General features: G+C 34.7%; 1 protein-coding gene across 2 annotated transcripts in view; it reads left to right on the top strand.

Moving 5' to 3' along the window:
* The window catches only part of LOC149798033 (uncharacterized), a 53,012-nt gene that overhangs the window by 24,995 nt on the left and 5,973 nt on the right, over window positions 1–22,044 (top strand). For both annotated transcript variants that reach the window (XM_089963125.1, XM_089963124.1), the window contains exons 12-22: window positions 489–542; window positions 7,191–7,244; window positions 8,079–8,132; window positions 9,049–9,102; window positions 9,895–9,948; window positions 13,207–13,269; window positions 14,340–14,402; window positions 14,702–14,764; window positions 15,218–15,289; window positions 18,859–18,921; window positions 19,785–19,889. In XM_089963125.1, the coding sequence (XP_089819251.1) occupies window positions 489–542; window positions 7,191–7,244; window positions 8,079–8,132; window positions 9,049–9,102; window positions 9,895–9,948; window positions 13,207–13,269; window positions 14,340–14,402; window positions 14,702–14,764; window positions 15,218–15,289; window positions 18,859–18,921; window positions 19,785–19,889 (699 nt within the window). The remainder of the gene's footprint in view (window positions 1–488; window positions 543–7,190; window positions 7,245–8,078; window positions 8,133–9,048; window positions 9,103–9,894; window positions 9,949–13,206; window positions 13,270–14,339; window positions 14,403–14,701; window positions 14,765–15,217; window positions 15,290–18,858; window positions 18,922–19,784; window positions 19,890–22,044) is intronic.

Raw genomic sequence — 22,044 nt, 5'->3', positions numbered from 1 at the left:
AAGTCAAGGTAATGTGACACATTAAAACTGAGGGATTAAGAACAAAAAGAAGACAGACTGTTGATCAGAAGCAATACAGAAATTAAAACTGTAAGACATAATCATTAAAAAAAATTGTACTTGCTTTTAGGGGAAGCAATGTAAATCTATATATCTGCCTGTATATAATATCTGTAGAGATAAATGAGAAGTTCAAATGGCTGTTCCTTTTCATATTAATATTTTGTGCATAAAGTAACACATCTCTCCTTTCAAAAAAACTTCCAGTTTATGTTATTGTAAATGTAAGTACTTACTCGATGGTGGCCAAATCATAATACAGTTTGGTATTGGAACATTACTGGCTGGTACAGTGTCAGAAATATGAGGCTACCATTTATAACATGCTATGAAAGTGGAAGATCACCATATCTCTTGTTATCTTCAGCTCTGACTGTTTTTTTCAGATGCATTGACTAACCTATATTCTTTTTCATTGCTTATTGTAGAGAAAAGCATCAAAGTGCCTTAGATATTGCAACGTCTCAGTTACATGAAATCCAGTGAGTATAAATGTGACGTTGGGTAATTGTAACGCTATAATTGCTTTAGAAATGCATTTCTTCTAACATTACTAGGGTTCATATGGTCTTTGAAGGTCTTTGAGAGTTTGAGAAAAGTGAGGAAGCATTTTCAAGGCCTTGAAAGTTTGGGAAAATCGAGCCAATTACCTTGAGGTCTTTAAAAGTCGTTGAAAATTGGAATGAACCCAAATTTTTTAATTTCTTTCCATAATCACAACTAAATTGTCCAAGGTTGTTAGATTCAGATGTAGAATCTGACTTTTTTTTAACAAGACGTTAAGCCAGTTGAATTTTGGTTATATTGAACAAGTGCTCACTCCATGTAGAAAGTGTGCGAAAGTAACACATGCTCGAGGATTCAAAATTTGTTCAGTTGATTTACGTCTTAAGTTTTGTTTCACCCCATGTTTAAAAATGTCAAGTCTTTCCTCTTTCAACCGTATCTGGCTTGAACAAGAAAAATACAAGGAATGGCTGAAAAAAGATAAAACATGTAAACGAAATACATTTTGTACATTGTGTAAAAAGACGATCAACTTGGCTTCAGTGGGAGAAGGAGCCCTTACAAGTCATGCCAAAGGTAAGATGCAAATTAGTACACAGTAACTACAACTTTTATGAATTATGTGTGAGGCAGGAAGAGAAGTAGAGTCCTGATATCATTTGATATTGACTCAGTATGGAAAAATAGTGGATGAAGTTATCGAATCAGACGATCATCCCTTGAAATGCTTCAATAGAACAGATGACAGCCTTGATGAAGTGTTTTATTCCATCCTTTCCAAAAGAAAGGAATATGTTGAACTTTAGAATGTTCTCCAGAAAATGTTGTTGTCACATGGGCAGGCAACAGTGGAGAGAGTATTTTCTGTCATCAAACAGGTATCTGTGAGAACCTCATCAGAGAAAGCCTCAGAGCTCAACGGCTAATCATTGACACAATGAGAAAAGCAGGTGGACCTTTGGAGATCAGCATTAGCAATGAAATGATGACACATGCCTCCTCTGCAAGACATAAGTACCATGCCTATCTGGATATGTAGAAAGCAGAGGAGGAGCATGAGGAAAAAATCAGAAAAAGAAAGAAATGGAGTTAGCCATGGATGAAGTGGAAGAACTTAAGCCAAAAAGCTGCGTCTAGAAGCTGACATTGCCAGCCTACATGCTTCCTCTGTTTAGAAGGCAGAAGAAGCAGAGTTAAAAGGACTCATTGTGCTTGTAACAGAGTCAAATGCTCTTAGGAGAAAAGCAGAGGAAAAGATGACAGCAGTGGCGTCTATTTCCAAAATGATTGAACAGAAAAAACAGCAACTATAATAGTACATTTAAAGCAGAGCAATTTATTTTGTATTAAATTTGATGCCTTATAAAGTTACATATTTCTGAAATAACAATGAATGTTAACATGTCTTCCAGGTCATTATAAAGCAATATTAGGACAGTAATTTTAGTTTGAATTTCATCATTAAACAGTATTGTAGTATTTTGCATTCGTTGTTTTCTCATATAAACTGTATACAAAATGTTAGCGAAAATAAGTCTTGGAAATCTATGTTTGTGGCCTTTGAAAGTTTGGGTAAAGTCTTTGAATTTATCGTTCAAAGTTCAGTATGAACCCTGATTACCTAATCACAATACCTTAGGGATTACTACCACTATGTCGCAAATCCATGACTCGCAGGCTAAAATATTTAGTAATGAAAGTGAATAGCTCTTTGCTCACATATTTTGAGAGCCAGAGTGATCTCCCTTGGACTTTAGATGTTGGGGTTGGTGCCAAACCCTGTCTGTACATATGATACTACTTCGCTTGTGCTAGGTAGCACACTCTCGAAAGGGTTGACTGTTTCTGGTACAAACTTAAGAAAAACTTGGAGGGGTTTCTCATATCAGGGAAGTTAGCAGCATCAATATTTGCAACTATTTCTTGCCCTTTTCTATGCAAGATAAACGTTTGTCTATTCTTTGTTGAATTACAACTCTTTCATAAGTTACCTGCTGAGGTTGCTTGTATGTGCATTCAACAATATGTACTTGACTTTTGTGTATTCTGTAATATAAATTGTAGACCTCTATATTGTGCAGGTTATTATGTTGTCTTGAGAAAACTATAATTGTTTAACAGTGTCCACCTCAGTAAGGTCTAAAGGATGTTCCAGGCATATCTCCTGTATACAATTCCGCTTATGTTTGGATCGGGTTCACTAGCCAAACAGCAAATTAGGGGATCCCACAGTTACATCTCCAGTTTCACCACCTTTGATAGATGCCTGTAGGCCTGATGCCTCAAACAGCTAGTCTTCTCTCCCTTCCAGATACAAGCCAGATGGAGAGTATGCCGGTCCGAGTCATATACTGTCTTTCATGATGCAGGTTGGGATCAGATTTGTGCATCACATATCTTATAACCCATTCCAACATAAGGAACTTGATAGCTTTGTGAGGGATAAGATGACCCAATTCTCTCAAGATCAGTATCTGCCATCTGATCTTAAATGTCTGGTGAAGAAATTTCTTTGTCTAGTTTGCATAACACCAGCACTCTAATGGATTAGCTTACCCATTGTAGTTCCACGAAGCACCCATTCACTCCAGGCCGAGTTTAGTGCTGCAGACCCCCTTCATACAGAATAACTTGATCAAGAGCAAGGAATCAGTCTTTACCATTTATGAAGTCCAGTTTGCATGGTACTGTTACAGCTTCTTCTCAGGCTTGCCCTTATAAAATATATTTGGGGGAGGAGGAGGAGACTTCATATTTGTTGTTGAATGGGAACGAATTTGCCATTATGATCTATGGACTCAGTCATTTCAGTGGGGTCTTTGTATCACATTTGTTGCCCCTCCTTCATTGTCCAGGGACCCACAGCCACAGACATCCCAAAAGTCCCACTCAGAGCCAATTTCATGCAGCAAGAAAATACATAGTTTTCTTCAGAAAAATACAGATGTTCACAAAACAAAATCACTGGGATTTTACTCAAGACTGTTTTTGGTAGCAAAGGTCAGTGTCATTATTGACTAATTATATGCCTTAGTTTTCTTAATCATTGCCTGTGGGCACTATGATTCAAAATGGAAACACTAAGGTGTGTTTTAAGTGCTGTTCAGGAGGGAGACTTTACAATGAGTATAGATCTGCAAGATGCTTACCTACATGCCCAATTAACAAGTCTTCCCGAAAGATCCTTCAGTTTTATTTTAGTGATACAGTATACCATTTCAGGGCATCCCATTTTGGTTTATGTCTCAGTCCTTAAGTCTTCACAAGAATTATGGACAAATTAGTGTCTCACTTTAGGACTATCTCCATGACCATGACATCCAGCTATCTGGATGACAAATACCTGTATTGCGTTTTAAATCAGTACATGAAATTCCAAGTTACACTCTTTCTTAGCATTAGATTCCTTGTCAGCAATGACAATTTTGATATCAAAACAGGTCAACGTTTTGTTCACTTGGGTATGGACACATCAGCAGGGTCTGTCTCCGTCAGGAACACACATCATAAATAATTTCTGTGGTGATTTCAGTTCTTGCAGAGAATTAGATCTCTGCACAAGAATTCATTTGCCAGATGAGTCTATTCATGGTGGCAGCAGGCAGCAGTGTCTTGAGTCACCGGTTCACAAGAAAATTTAGAGTGATACTTTTGTCCCAATAATGATGGAAACTGTTCCCCATGTTAAAAGATAACAGTCTCTAATCATATGAACTCCCATCTCAGCAGATGGGATAACTTTATGTGGTCTACACTGGGTGTTCCCCTTGCAGGTCCAACCTCCAAAAAAAATAATGTAGATACAGCACAGTGGACAATGGGGTGTACATGTCTCTTGATTCAGGAGGCTGCTAGCTGAGTGTGACTCAATCAGGATTATCTGTTGCATATCAGTATCCTAGAGATGAAGGCCATTATCTCAGCCTGATAGGAGAAGCATTATAGCAAGGGCATTCTAATTTTATCTGACAAATCCAGTACCTTGAATTATCATGGATAGGGATCCATAGACCTCTGCATACTTCTTTTTGATTCTTGAAGGTCACGTCATCAGTGACAAATCCATGTGCAAGTCAAATTCAGGGCAGACTAAATGTATTAGTGGACTCACTATCTCAAAGGTATCAAGTAATACAGACTGAATGGTTGTTTCATCTCCTGGCTTTCATTCATATCTGTACATGCACTGAGTGAGCATTGGTGTGAGCTATTTGCAGCTGGGTGAAACGCGAAATGCCAGATCTTCTCTGTAGTCTCAGTTGCTTTTTTAGTTGAACAAAATGGTTTGAATACCTACGCTTATCTGCCAATGTTTCTGATTCCAACAATTCTACAAAAGGCTTTAGAATCATCTCATTGTGATTGATTCTGGCATATTTGATTTTTCATAACAAAGGTATTTGATGTCAGGAGCATCATTGATTCATTGATACAAGACCTGCGTTTGACTTGTTTCACCTACAGTTATGCAGGATCAGTGAAAATATACTTTCTTGGTAAACTTATATTTCCATCAGGATGGTTCAGTTATCACTCATAATTGCTCTTGCTTAATTTTCAAGAGCAGGCTTCAGTTCAAGGGCAATCAAACTTTCATGCTGAAAACGCTGGAGCCTTCAACTCCTGATCAGCAAGGCCAATTAAAAGAACAGCCAGTGCGAATGGGTGAATCTTGTCAAATTTTACCCAGGTCAATATTTCAGCTCAGGTTCTGTTGGTCTGTTTTTTTATGCATACAGAGAATTAACCCAAGATCAAATGAATTTGTAAGTAATTATTGCTCTTGAGGCTGGGACAGTCACAACAATCACATCATTCAAGTGTAACTGTTCCCCTGATGATATTATAGAAGCAGTGGGATTGAGGTCAGAGTTGGCTTTTCCTAGCATATAGCTTTGAGATCTTTCATCCCAGAAGGCCAGCTGGTGGAATCTAGAGCAACAGTGCAGTAGGCTCCCTCCATAAGTTGTTCAACAGCTTGTCTTTGATGCAGCAATATGGCATATGCTGGATTTGTGGGAGATAAATTGTTCTCTATCTCCTGAAAGTTACATCTTGGCATATAGAATCAGTACTTCAGTCAGGCATATCAGACATTTAGAAGCTGCCTTACATACCTTAGGGAACATGGATATGACCTTTCTCTGGGATAAGGGTATGTAACTCCCAACACCTTAAGATATTATGTAAAGGTAATGTATCGGAAGAAGACACCAGTTTTTGGAGTAAAATTTTGTTTTTTCAAAAATATTTTCCCGATCATAATATACATAAATCCTCTCAGTCTCCCCAGTTATATCCTACAAGAAGAGTATGCATTCCACACCAGTAGTAATTGATGTATAGATGGGATTTGGTTCTAGTCTCGGTATCTAAGGGGAGATCACTATCTTATTGCCACCTACGTGGACAGGCAACTTTTATATTTCACATCTTACAAATTCAGTAGACTGCTCCTGTGGCCTAGTGGTTAGAGCTTCCACCTCGGATGTGGGAGGTCGTGGGTTTGATCCCTGGCAAGGTCATACCAAAGACTTACAAAAATGGTACTAACATCTGCCTCGTTTGGTGCTCAGCATTAAGAGGTTAGTGTTAGGACTGGTCAGCCTGGTGTCAGGATAATGTGACTGGGTGGGACATCATGCTACATGTCTGTGACATGATGCCTCAGTGCTAGACATCACTATAAATGCCACACTGCAGACGTTGTAGCGATATGCCTGAAAAATTGTTAAAGCTTTGTTAAAAACACACACACACACAAATTCAGTTGTGGAAGGTTTGATTCCTGAGGAAGTGGTTGTATTCCCAAATGAATTAAGAAATATATTTTACTCCAAAAATTAGTATTTAGGTTACTTTCATAATATGTTTTCTCCATTAATGGATGAAATTGTCATAATAAGATATGTACAAAAATCTTGGATGATACAACAAAAGATTAATTCCTCTTTAGGTTAAAAGATCAACAATGACATTACAATTTTATGTAAATACTAGGTATTTCTGTTGCATCAGATAGGAGATTTTAAGGAAAGAGAATTAGTTATAACTGATTATAGTTGCCACTGTATTTGGTATTTGATATCTTGTACAAATGACTTTTTTTATTATGGATAATATTTTTGAGATAGAGGGTTACAGAAGTTGCATCAATAATGTTACTGATTTAATTGTGGTATGTTGTTAACAAAGCTAAATTCTGATGATCCCATCACAGTAATATTTGCATGTTATTTCTTATGTCACTCAGCATCTGGCACCTATAGGATATCTTTATGACTTCTTTTTTCAATTTTTGCAGCCAGAAACAATGTGGAATACAAATATATTCCTGTATGTTGATATAATGAATTGAAGTGCATGGTCAGAAATCAAGTGGAAAATATATTTTGATTTAACAAGGCAAAGACACATAAAGTTAAAATATTGTCATGTGTAGATAGCAGGAAGGAAAGTCTCTCATAAAGTATTCACTTATTTTAACCACAGAAAACACTGATTACATGCATTGCATTCATTTTATTGCTAAATACATGTATGTTTAAACAGTAATGATCTTTTTCAAATCTTTTCTGTAGTTTACATTAAGTTGAATATTTGTTTATCTTACCTATATTCAGAGAAAAACATAGAAAAGAGATCTGCAGTAAGGACCTTGAACTAAATCAAAACAAGTAAGAAATTTTATTTTGTTACTCAATATCAGAACCAGTGTATTTCTTATTGACTTTTATTGTAAATTGTTTTTACATTATGAAGTTCAGGGCCCCGACTGGCTGAGTGGTCTAAAGTGCTCACTGTTACAGATTACTGCCCTCTCACCTCTGGCTGTGTAGGTTTGAATCTAAAGCTTGGCTGGTGTGTGTACATGAGAAAGCTTGCCTTGTACCTTCTCGTGGGTTGGTGGTTCTTTTCAGGGTTTTCCCGGGTTCGTCCTTCATCATTTATACTGTGCTGAAAAATGGCATTAAACACTACAACAACAACTACATTATGAAGTTGGTACAAACAACAAGAGAATTATATATTTTATCTAAACCGTTTGAGTTTTTTTCATGATTATTTTGCTTATATTAAAAAATGATGATATTATTAGTGATATTAGTGACTTATTTGTTATGTATTGTTAAAAAAAACACATTGTTATGATGCCATCAGAGTAATGTATGCATATCATTTTATATGTGACACAGCACATTGATGCCTTAAGGAGTTTTCATTAAGTATTTTTTATATATTTCTGCTTGATGAAATGGGCAAATGAAATTTGTGATTTAACAAAGCCAAAGACACAAAGTTTTAAATTTTGTCTCATGAAGATGGCATTGTATAGCAGAAAGAAATGTCACTCGCAAAAATGTTAAGTTATTTTAAGCACTCAAAGCATTGATTACATGCATTCATTATTTGTATTACTAAATACATGTATGCTCAAATAACTTTGCTCTTTTTCTAACTTTTGCTGTTTAACAGTAAGTTGAGTGTGTGTTTATTTTATCTGTATTTAGGGAGAAGGAAAAAGAAACGGTCAGGTGTAAGGACCTTGAAATAAATCAACTTAAGTAAGAATTTTACTTTCTTAACTGTGCGTATAATAATAACAATAGTAATAATAATAATAACAATAATGATAATAATATTAATCGTTACATTTTTTTAAGTTAAGTTAATTAGTACAGTACTTACTCTGTCTTGAGACCCTCTGCTTAAAATGTGGAAAAATGATATACAGTATTTACAATATGATGTAATATGACAATAATCAAATGCTGAACATGTAAGAAAAACGTTGTTCTTTAAATAGCTTTATGGTATCACTCTGTTCGATGTTTTGGGAAATAGTGTACCGTAAGGAAGCACATGAATATTGTAGAGACTTTTTGAAGGTTTCTGACTTTGGATTGGGAAGTCAAAGATTCCTATCACAAACTGATCTTAATCCATATTTTAATGTGTTTGTTATGAATAACAAATCAAAGATATTGCAGAACAATTCCTTAAAGAGTCTTGTACACTAAAATCCTTGTTAGGGAATCAGTCGTTTCAGAAAAAGCCAGCCATTTATATATTCAATTCATGGAAGGGAGGCGTGTTTGGTTCATCAAATGATTTTCTAATTATAATTTCTGATGCTCTTTTTTGTAGTTTTGAAAGTCTGTTAATATTGTATCTGGAACAATTTCTCCAGATAGTGATACGATACTCAAGGTGGCAGAATGTATGCATTGTAATAGAGAATCCTTGCTTCCACAGGAAGATATTTCTTAGTCTTAGAAAGTAATGAAATGTCTGAGTTTTCAGCTGTATATACTTTGTGAACTTGATTATTCTGTTGTAGAAATCTGGCCTAATTGTGCATCACTACTATGATATTTTTTTTATCGATAAATACATGTATGCTCAAACAAAATGATCCTTTTCAAATATTTGTTGTATTTTACGGTAAGTTGAATATGTGTTTATCTTACCTGTATTTAGGGAGAAGCAAGCAGACGAGATCAGAAGTAAGGACCTTAAAATAAATCAACTGAAGTAAGAAGTTTTTATCTCTTAACTGTTTGTTTGTATCACTAGCATTACATTCTTATTATTTGACTTTTATTTAATTTTATTCACTGTAATAACATATTTCACAGCTTATCCTGTTTCAGTACATATTTACATGTAGTCATATACCACAGATCATGACTTGTGCAAATGTTTTAAAGTTTTTAAATACCCTATCATTTCCTTAAAGCATGTTTTTTAACTTCATTTGTACTAAACTCTTTCAAAATTAATTTTATAATTTAGAAGTGTACACTTGCATACTCTGATTTTCCTCTTAACAATGACAGTCCACTCACCCCTTATAGAAAAGAAGATATCGAAGACCCTGGTAAAATGTTACAACAATATTTGGTACACGCAGAAGGTTATATATTGATCAGTGAATAGGAAACTAGTGAGTAAAGGACCATTCTATTACTAAATGCATGTAATTACCATATGCATAAATATCCTGAACAATATACAATGCACTTGTATGGAATATTAGTCTAGACTGTTCATTTTATCTAACCTCTAGATCCTATACTGACTGACAATGACTCGTTGGCCATACTCCCTGTGTTGACCTATAGACATATAGAAAATGCCGATGTAAGCAATTATTTAAGCAGAAATGATATCTCATACGTTATTTTGTGACAGGATTGATCTTGTCAAGGGATCACACATGTTTTTCTACAGTATAGCATGTATTATTCCCTCTTCAAGGAGTTGTATTCATGTTTACGGAGCAAAACATGCCATCATTTTATAATTTTCTATGATGTCTTGCAGGCAGGAATGTTCAGACTTGGAAATGAAAATAAAGCAAACAGAATCATCTGATAGGTATGTGAGTCTTGCACATAAATAATGTGACAAATGGGTCAAATAGTTTTATTAATTTCAAAGAATCATTATGTTATTAGTGATGGTCAGTTTCAAGATCAAATAGTTTTATAAAGTTCACAGAATCATTATGTTTCAAGTGATAGTCAGTTTTGAGAGGATAATAAAAGGCAACAAAAGAAAGACTTTTGAATATGCATGTCATGCCAGCAAGGAGTTTTGGATACTTCTGATCAGAAGTATTATTTTTATATTGCTAAACAGATTTTGATTGAAATTTAAAAGATATTTGATATTTTGTGTGCTTGAGACGGCTTCATGAATTGATTGAAGTTCTTTCATTTCTTCAGATTCTACTAGGTAGTACATGGAATGTTTTAAAGTCACTTAATGGGAGCCGAATCTAATTTAACCTTAATATTTCACAAATTGATTCACTTACAATTACCTACAAGTCAAATTCATATTACAATTATGGACATTAATATACATTTAGTGTTTGAAGATCTTGTCTTTATGTATGTACTATTCTTTTCAAATCAAGCAATACATGTTTTTTGGATATTAAAAAAATTAGTTATATTGTCAGATAGGTATTCTTTTTAGAATTGAGTAATACAAGTGGCCGAGTGGTCTAAAATGCTCACCATTATGGATCACTGCCATCTAAGCCTCTGTCTGAGTGACTTCGAGTCTCTGGCTTGGCCATTGTGGGTACATGAGAAAGTTTGCCTGGAGCTTCCCTTGTGTCAGTGGTTCTTCCCATGGTTTTCCCTGGTTCTTTCTCCATCAGTTATACTGGCTATGTTTAGCCTATCTTGTGCTCTAACTGCCATTAAACCCCATAACAACAACAACAACAACAACAAATTTTAACTCATTGTGCAAGAAAATTGCATTGCCTTTATGTTTTAATGTAAAGTTGGCATATTAGCATTTTTCATAGATGACAGTTTGTTAAGATGCATATCTGAAAGCAGGTATATTTTAACTGTTTTTAGCTCAGATGGTTATGGACCATAAGAGCTTAGTGGATTGTCTGTTGTCCATCTCCTGTTGTCTTTACCCATCTCTTGTTGTCTGTCTGATGTCTATCACCTGTTGTCTGTCTATTATCCATCTCCTGTTGTATGTCTGTTACCCATCTCCTGTTGTCAGTCTGTTACCAATCTCTTGTTGTATGTCTGTTATCCATCTCCTGTTATCTTTCTGTTATCCATCTCTTGTTGTCTGTGTTACCAATCTCTTGTTGTCTGTCTGTTGTCCATCAGCTGTTGTCTGTCTGTTATCCATCTCCTGTTGTTTGTCTGTTACCCATCTCTTGTTGTATGTTTGTTATCCATCTCCTGTTGTATGTCTGTTGTCCATCTCCTGTTATCTTTCTGTTATCCATCTCTTGTTGTCTGTGTTACCAATCTCTTGTTGTCTGTCTGTTGTCCATCAGCTGTTGTCTGTCTGTTATCCATCTCCTGTTGTCTGTCTGTTACCCATCTCTTGTATGTTTGTTATCCATCTCCTGTTGTATGTCTGTTGTCCATCTCCTGTTGTATGTCTGTTACCCATCTCCTGTTGTCAGTCTGTTGTCCATTGCCTTTTGTTTGTCTGTTATCCATATCCTGTTGTCAGTCTCTTACCCATCTCTTGTCGTATGTCTGTTATCCATCTCCTGTTCTATGTCTGTTGTCCATCTCTTGTTTTATGTCTGTTGTCCATCTCTTGTTTTATGTCTGTTACCTATCTTCTGTTGTCAGTCTGTTACCCATCTCTTGTTGTCTGTCTGTTATCCATCTCTTGTTGTATGTCTGTTGTCCATCTCCTGTTGTCAGTCTGTTACCCATCTCTTGTTGTCTGTCTGTTGTCCATTGCCTGTTGTCCATCTCTTATCCATCTCTTGTTGTCTGTCTGTTACCCATCTCTTGTCTGTCTGTCTGTTGTCCATCGCCTGTTGTTTGTCTGTTATCCATCTCCTGTTGTCATTCTGTTACCCATCTCTTGTTGTATGCCTGTTATCCATCTCCTGTTGCATGTCTGTTATCCATCTTCTTTTGTCAGTCTGTTACCCATCTCTTGTTGTCTGTCTGTTGTCCATTGCCTGTTGTCTGTCTCTTATCCATCTCATGTTGTCTGTCTGTTATCCATCTTTTGTTGTATGTCTGTTATACATCTCCTGTTGTCTTTCTGTGGGCAAAGAATTGCCATAAAACTTTATACACACATTCTTCCCAAGGTTTAGTTGTTCATAAATGAAAATGGAGCCACTCAGACATTGAATATAGTGGCCATATTGAAAATCTTATTATCGCTACTCCTGAATTGATGGTTGCAACAGCATGGTGGACTGTTTGCTTAAAGACTTCCTAATTATATCTAGTATGAAAAGTAATATTCTTATGGAGTTACACTTCCTGTGATGTCTAATTTTTTTTTCTAAATGAAAACAGGGCTGCTTGTACATTCGCTTTAGCCAGTACACATTGGCCATTTTTAAAATGTTATTATCATTAATACTTTTTGATGGATGATCATATCAACATGGATTTTTACAAAACAACTTATGATGTCTAGCTTGTCTAAAATGGAAATGGTGTTGCTGAGACATCCCATATGTTTATTATTGTGTCCATCTTGAAAATCTTGTTATTACTACTCCAGAATCAATAGTCATATCAGTATGGGGTTTTCACTGAATAATTTCTTATGATGTTTAATTGGTCATGAATGAAAACTGTGCTGACCTGATATTCAGTATGGCCACCACAATATTCATTTAGACAATCTCATTAATGCTACTTCTTCTAGATAGTTCATCATATTGATATTATTCCACATCATATTGATATCATTCCACATCATATTGATATTATTCCACATCATATTGATATTATTCCACATAGTCCTAAAAGGAAGTGGTGCTAATCTAAAATTTAATATGACCACCATCTTGAAAATCTTGTTATTATTACTTCTCCAAGATGGAAAGTCATATCAACTTGGGGTTTTGACTAGAAGCTTTCTTATGATGTCTTTTTGGTCCTAAATGAAAATGGTGTCTGTCAAACATGCATTATAACTATCACAGCAACTAATTTAAAAATTGTTATTGCTGAAGAATATCAGAGATGGTTTTGGCATTCATCAGCTAAGAGGAAGAAATGGTCTGATCTTGAATTATTGGAAATTCCTTTTGGACAGTCAAGCATCAGTCCCTTGTTCAGTTTCATTTATATTGTTGCATATCAAATATTAATACAATTTCAGCAAGGAAAAAGAAAACAAGGAAATTAGAGACTCATTTCAGAAGAGACTTGAGGTTGCTGAAAGGTAAATTCTGCAAAAGAAAAATCAATTTCCTTGACAACATTCTAATTGCAAGGTCAAATAAAGAATTAATGAATTAAGAATTCATCAAATTATTATAAAAAACTTTACACGCTTGATCATAATAAGACTCCAAAGTTTTGCTCTTCATTATTAAAGTGGTTACTTGTTTATTGCTAAATTTGCAAACCATCTTTCATTGTTTATAGCTAAATCTTCAGACATTCTTTTACCAAGTTTTCCACTGGTGGATACAGATGCTTTTATTTATATAAAATAGATTGATTTTTTGATTACTTTGCCCTGATCACAATAAAGTTAAAGATAGAAGTCTGCCACTGCGTAAATCTAGCCCTAATAAAGTGATGAAAATATTGTTTATACAAAGGGTAATAACTCCTGCCCATCTGCTTCCTTTGCTGCCACGGGGACTTGCTAGTTTTTAAACTTCACAAGCTTACAGTCGACATCTCATTAGAAACATCACATGAATCAGTGCTAATTTTGAAAGGAATTTTAATCATCCAGAAATTTTTGTGCATTATTCATTATATTTTGATTGCCCAAGATACTTGCCCTTACTGATCACTGCCAGTTCACCTCAGTCTAAAAGATGTCTGCATGGGTTCGTGTCTCAGCCTTCCCAGTAGCTGGTGTTTTCACGAGTTGTTCCTCCACCACATAAACTAGCTGCCATGTCCTGAAAAATGTCATTAAACCAACATCAATAACTACATTATATTGGAATGTTTCCCAGTATTTTCATACATTTGTCAAATTTCCAATTTTAGGCAGCCTCCCAGCCATCTTTTCATTGGTATTTCAATCGGCTTAAAAACTAACTGCATCTGAGTATAGCATGGGAGGTAATGACCAAGAGTTGTTGCCCTTTGTCTATGATCTAGGCAGAAAAGACCAAATTTTCAACTTTTTGTAGGACTGGTTTCAGGAGGTATCAGGCTTATATCTCTGACATTAGTATGATCAAGATTATATTCATGGAGAAGCATAATTTATTTAAAATTTGTTTTCTTCAGTATGTATGTAACTTTTTAAAAAATTGTAATTTTCAGAGCAACATATGAGGAAAGAATGAAAATAAGTGCACTTGAAAAGAAAGTCCAGGAGCTTGAAAGGTAAGAACCAAATATTTTTTGTCTCACTTTGCATATTATTACACATATATTCATTATAAGATAATCTAATGCAAATGCATTTGCAATGACAACAATGGAAGATATAAATTTAACACTAATTAAGCTTAAGATTTAAATGCCACCTTTCTGTTTCACCTGCCTTAGCAGAAATCATATATCTTAATTTCTTTTGCATATGTTGTGACTAAACTTAATTATACTTGAAGGATACAGTCTTGAAATTGTTTGCTTAGTTTTCCATTACTAAAAATGTACTTTTCATCTGTTCCTATTTGCAGGGCAATGAGGGATAAAACTGTACAGAAGAAGGAGGTGGAAAATGAATTAGAGAAAAGTGAAAAGTAAATATTGCTTTACATGAGCTCTTGTACTTAAAAAGATCCAAGTTGTTTACTTTATAAGATGAATTATGGATTGATAGGAACCATAATATACACTGATGTATGTTTAGTTATTATGGAGGCTCTGTCTCTTGTATCTTTGTATCTCAATGCCTGTACTTAATTTTGTATTGAAGATCATTAAAAATTGTACCTCTGTACTAAAATTTACTGTAAACAAACATTCACCAGTAGTCAGCATTTACTCTCTTCCAAATAAAAGAATTGTGCCTCTAGATTGTGCTGCCAAATAAAATAATTGTGCTTCTAGATTGTGCCTCCAAATAAATAATTGTACCTCTAGATTGTGCCTCCAGATAAACCAACTGTACTTCTAGATTGTGAGTCCAAATAAAATAATTGTTCCTCTAAAAGTTGAAGACATAGTGTATTTAATTACAAATTTGTTTGTAGAGATAGAAAACTGTTGGAGAGTAAAGTGCAAGCTTTAGAGAATGCAGTGGCAGAAATGAAGGCGACTTCAAAGTAAGTTCTCTCTCTCTGTCTCTCTCTGTGTCTTTTTCTGTCTCTGTCTCTCACTCAGTGTATAAAGTCTGTGTATTAATCTTTATGACTGAGAATATTCCACCATTTTATCTTTTAGAAAGGGGACACCTATTCAGTGTTCTTCAGGATAAAAGTTACCTCAAATTGAAATTAGTATAAAAAATACGAATCCATCCATAGATGTTATGGTGATTCTCCATCAACAATTTTAAATTTATATATTTGTTCAGCAGAGTGGATTTGTACCTGAACAACAAAGTAGTCAACATGGACACTTACCCTTACCAAACCTGTCTAGAGAACCATCTCAAGAAAAGAAACGTGGCACATTCAACATGTTCCATGACATGTAACAAACCAAGGGTGACAAAACTGACTGTAGAATTTAATGATTGATAAAAGAACACCTAAAAAAGTCATAGTTTGAATTGAAAGAACATTTACACCTAGACCTGTGGTTGCAAGACAAGTATTTTTTTAACAGTGTAGATATAAGATTTTGACTGAACGGAAGTAACATCATCTTCCATTGGAAGGTTGATCCTAACACTTTCAAAATCAGCATTAATGTAACAAGACTATATGTGTGATGTGTAGAAATCTTAATTGAGGTTGGAAATGATATCAATGAGGCTGTGATAAGTAACATGGCCAAGTATCCCATATGAGGAGTGGAAATCCGAATATTTTCATGGAAGCTTGGTTCTTAATTAAGTACAAATTATTAAAAGCTAAGTTTTCTAGCAAACACCTGGGCCTGATGGGTACAACATTTGCCAACAAAGTACTAGATTGCAAGATTGTTAATTGCAGCCTCTGCATGAAAATGGATAACTCTTAAGTCTTTAGAAGCAGATTTACAAACCGCAAAGATAAATCAAAACTAAGAGGACATTGTACCACACAAAAATGCCATCAGTCTGGCAAACAATACATAGGTGAGACTTTAAAAGGGAATTCTAAGTGAGAATAAAAGAACACTTGAGAGATATCCATAACCATAAAGATTCCCCAGTGTCTAAAAATTTTAACAAATCTGACCACAACATTGGTTAAGTATCAGGTAATAGAAATTATTAAACATGATCCAGAGCTCTCTAGTAGCAAAATTTACAGAAAGATAGAGAACTTTTTTGGGATACACCAATTACATACTCTACAGCTGGTACAGATCAACATCTTCATTTCAGTGGAGGTCAATGCATTTGTAATGATAACTTAAATTCAGATGAGTGTGATAAATAAGATGGCAGCATGATTAGGTAAATTGAGCCATATATTATGGCTTTGTACCTTCATGGATAGGCATGGCAGCCAGAGATTGAGGGTCAGGTGTGGAATGGAGTGTTTCAAAGGTGCTAACATTGTCTCTTTTTACAGCATGATAGACAGTTTTCAATGTCAGAACAAGACATAACAGTAATCTGAGGAACTTTTGTCACTTGGTGCGATTTCATTTGTTCCTTCAGGCTACTGGTTTTTGTCAACATTGGATCAGCCCTCAGCAAGTTAAAATAGGTACATGTATTACCAATAGTCAGTCAAAATTGGTGTTTGTCTGTCAGAATATGTCAGCCAGAATTGGTATTGGTCGGTCAGGATGAGTCTTTGTCTGTTACGGTGGTCACACTTTATAAGGCTAGAAAGAATTGTATGGCACTGATGAGTCTGTGTTCAAAGGTAGCCCTCTAGGGGAGTCACCCCTCCAATGCAGCCAATGACATTTGATCCAACATGCCAACAAACTAATTTTAATCCATACAAGGAGGCAGATAATATGATTATCCTTCCAGCTGTGTGCTCCTTACATGTACTTTTGTAACTTGGATAATTAATGGCTATGATTATATCATCTATATTTATCAAGCTGATAAGAGCTAACAGTTGAGAAACACATAATTGTTCATCTGAATTCAGCATGATAACCAATCACCAGAAAGAAAAATGGTATCTTTAACCATTCTGGTTAGCATATCTTAGATGATAAAATACTTTAAAATGACCAAGCAGAAACCAGTCGAACACATGACAAGTTTGCTTTCTTTGTAGAAAATGGGCAGCTTGTGTGATAAAAATGTAGATTGACAATGAATGAAAGTTTGCTTGATTATGTGCAAAAGTGTCATCATACATACTCATTTTAGAATGGTGTTTTTGTTGTGGGCTTATCATCATTTTTCAGCACATGATAGGCTATTCATGGTGCCAGTATGTATAGTGGAGGAAGAACCCAGGAAAATTTGGGAAAGAATCAACAACCGATGGGATGGTACTGGTAAGCTTTCTCATATACCCAGGTTGGTTGAACCCAAGACTCGAATCCACACAGAGAGAGGTGGAATGTCAGTGATTTGTAAATGCAAATGCCTTTGACCACTTGGCCATCTGGGGACCTCATTTCAGACTGAAAAGTGAAAGCAAAATTGATTTTTGATTAAAAGAGGGATGGTCCTCTGATCACTACTCAGAATTTTGATGTCAGAACAATTCAAAATAAACTGAATTTAATATACATTTAATAAGCAGCGGTACACCCAAATTGATGGGCAGGGATAGTTAAAACCAGATGTTTGTGTCCAGAGTTATTGACAAGATGGATTTGCACCATGATTAAAGATTAATTGTAAATATTTTCAATAATATTGATATGTGTTTGTTTACATCGATTCCATAACACTCCTGTGATTTTAAAATGAAAATATTAAATATTAAAATTTGGGTATGCCCTTTATCCATGATATGCCGATATTATTATTGTCTGTGTGAACCCCAATCTTATAAGGCCACTTTCCTGCTGCCGAAGGGGGGGGGTATCTTGTAATAAGGAGATCACTGTATTAGGTTCCTGAGTCATTCTTTCAATTAAATAAACCCTAAAGTATCTGGTAATATTAAATTATGTTAAACACTAGGCTATACTGATATCTTTAATGTTAAATTGCCACATATCCACATAGTGTATTCCTATATGTTTCTATAGTGTCTGAGTAATGTTAATTCCTATCCCAACTATAATTATAAAGCAGCATTGTCCTCTACCATAATTTTCTGCTATAAAGTCACCACAACCTACCATACCTAACCTTCTACGTCCAACTGTTTATATTAACTGCTATAAATTCATAACCTTTCATACCTCCTCTTCTATCTCCATCTGTTAATATTTACTGCTATAAATGCACCACAACTTACCATACCTCCTCTTCTACCCCCATCTGTTCATGAAACTCCTAATCATATGATCCTAATTCTGTGACCACAACCTACCATACCTCCTCTTCTACCTCCATCTGTTCATGTTTAATGTTATAAATTCACCACAACCTGCCATACTGCCTCATCTACCTCCATCCATTCATGGAAATCATACTCCAGAGATCAGTAGACAAGACCTACCCAATCATAAACAGATATTATTTATATTTACCATGTTAAATTGTGTTGTAAATGTGATCAACAGAATGTATGTACTCAAAAATAGATATATAGAAAAAATACTTGCTTCCGCAATATGTTAGTTTTAAGATTTGCATTTCTTTTCTGTTTAGCGATAAGCACAATAGAGAGCAGTCTTCAGAAGATATGAAACAGGATATAAATGCAATGCGAACGTAGGTATTTTTGGTTTATCATAGTTATTCTAATAATAACTCCCTTTTAATAAATGCCTCTCCCCCTATTCCTCCACATAAAAGAGGAATTCATATCTTATCAAGGCTTATAAATCAATATCTATCCATTTTGGTATTTCCAGATAATTAAAACAGTACAATGTGTAATCATATGACTGATAGACAATCAAAACAATTTACAAATGGTTTCAGTCAACACTCATGTACAGTATTTGTTTTAGAAAATTCAATAACAGTACATGTGGGTATTAAATTTGAAACAGTTCTACTTCAAAGACATCATAGATATCCACTGGATCAGCCATAACACATGTGATTAAACTGGTATGTTTCTGGCTTATTGCTTTGGTTCAAGTCTAGTTTTGGACTGTTTTCTGCCGGATTTTTATGACAATTGTACTAATGCTATATTACTCAAATGAATGTCCCTCCTTTTTGAAATTGCACTGTTCATGATGCATTTATTAGAACAACTATCTACTTTCTCACCATCATTCTTGATCATTTACTGAGAGGATTTTGCAGCTGATCTGTGAATAAACATCTTTGCTTTTTCTTAAAAAAGAAATAAATATTCAGAATATTTATGTATATTTCTTATTTGTTAAAGATTTTATACTTTTGTAAACATGTACAAATGTATAAATAGGTAATTGATAATACTAATGTTAAACTTTCTTAACCTTATTAAATGCACATTTTAGATTTTTTATAAGTGTGAAAATTTCTTAATTTGATATTTGTATAAATCATACATTTGTAGTCTTATTAAATGTCTATGTATATACAATTTTTTGTCAAGATCTTAAGTCTACTTAAATTGTATTTTGCACATTTTACAGTGAGCTGACAGAAATAATAAACAAGTTTAAGATGTTGGAGCAGGAGAAGGGAAAACTTCAATCAGAATTAGAAAAGGCACTGAAGAAACTGGATGAATCCAGGATGTATGTATAGAATGCAAAAATGTTATAATTTAATTTAATCAAATCTAGATAACTGTTTTACATTGATACAAACATTAAAATATGGATGATAATTTATCATGTAGTCATGGGAGATAATCTGTCATGTTGTCATGGAAGATAATCTGTTATGTTGTCATGGAAGATAATCTGTCATGTAGTCATGGTGGATAATTTGTAATGTGGTCATGGGGAATGATTCATCATCTTGTTATGTATGATATTATGTCATGTAGTCATGGGGAATAATTTATCTTGTCATCATTGGGGATAATTTATCATGTAGTCATGGATGATAATCTGTCATGTAGTCAAGGGGATAATTTGTCATGTATTCATGGGGGATAATTTATAATATAGTCATGGGGGATGTGATGTAGTCATGGATGATAATATGTCATTTAGTCAAGGGGGATAGTTTGTCATTTAGTCATGGATGATAATATGTCATTTAGTCAAGGGGGATAGTTTGTCATGTAGTCATGGATGATAATGTAACATGTAGATATGGGGGATAATTTATCATGTATTCATGGGATTAATTTGGCAAATAGTCATGGGGGATAATTTGGCATGTAGTCATGGATGATAGTCTGTCATATACTCATGGGTGATAGTTTGTCATGTAGGCATGGATGATAATCTGTCATGTAGTCATGGGAATAATTTGTCATGTAGTCATGTGGGATAATTTGACGTGGTCATGGGGGATTATTTATCATGTAATCATGGGGAATAATTTGTCATGTAGTCATTGATGATAACCTGTCAAATAGTCAAGGGGATAATTTGTCATGTTGTCATGGATGAAATTGTATCACTTAGTCATGGATGATAATCTGTCATGTAGTCATGGATAATAATCTGTCATGTAGTTAAGGAGGATAACTTTTAATGTAGTCATAGGGGTAATTTGTTATATAGTAATGTGGGATACCTTGTCTTGTTGTCATGGGGGATAATTTGTCCTGTTGTCATGGATGATAATCTGTCATGTAGTCATGGGGATAATGTATCATGTTGTCATGAGGGATAATTTATTATATAGTCATGGATGGTTAACTTGTCATTTTGTCATGGATGATAAACTGTCATGTAGTAATGGTTGATAACTTATGATGGATGATAATCTGTCATTTAGTCATGGGGGATAATTTGTCATGTAGTCATGGATAATAATCTGTCATGTAGTCAAGGAGGATAACTTTTCATGTAGTCATAGGGAATAATTTGTCATATATTAATATGGGATATTTGTCTTGTTGTCATGGGAGATAATTTGTCATGTTGTCATGGATGATAATCTGTCATGTAGTCATGGGGGATAATTTTTTGTGTTATCATGGTGATAATTTGTCATGTTGTCATGGATAATAATCTGCCATGTATTCATGGGGATCATTTATCATGTTGCCATGGGGGATAATTTGTCATGTAGTCATGGATGATAACATGCCATGTAGTAAAGGGGGATAATTTATGATATAGTCATGGAGGGTTAATTTGTCATTTTGTCGTGGATGATAAACTGTCATGTAGTAATGGTTGATAATTTATGATGTAGTCATGGACGATAATCTGTCATGTTGTCTTTGGGGATAATTTGTCATGTTGTCATGGGTGATAATATGTCATGTAATCATGGATGATAATCTGTCATATAGTCATGGGGATAATTTGTCATGTAGTCATGGATGATAATCTATCATGCAATCATGGGATATAATGTATCATGTCATCATGGAAGATAATTTGTCCTGTATTTATGGTTGATAATTGATCATGTAGTCATGGATGATACTTTATCATGTAGTCATGGATGATAGATGATAATCTGTCATGTAGTCATGGGGGATAAATTGTCATATTGGCAAGGGGGATCATTTGTTTTGTAGTCTTGGATCATAATCTGTCATGTGGTCATGGAGGATAATTTGTCATGAAGTCATGGATGATAAACTGTCATGCAGTCATGGATGATAATTTATCATGTAGTCGATAATGATCTGTCATGTAGTCAAGGATGATAACTTTTCATGTAATCATAGGGGATAATTTGTCATGTAGTCATGGGGATAATTTGTCACATAGTCATGGATGATAATTTATCATGTAGTCATGGATGATAATATGTCAT

Source organism: Sinohyriopsis cumingii, chromosome 6 (assembly GCF_028554795.1).
Source record: "Sinohyriopsis cumingii isolate HCF-2022 chromosome 6, ASM2855479v2, whole genome shotgun sequence".
Classification (NCBI taxonomy): domain Eukaryota; kingdom Metazoa; phylum Mollusca; class Bivalvia; order Unionida; family Unionidae; genus Sinohyriopsis; species Sinohyriopsis cumingii.
The sequence above is the reverse complement of the archived record's forward strand: the minus strand, read 5'-3'. Positions and strand labels throughout refer to the sequence as shown.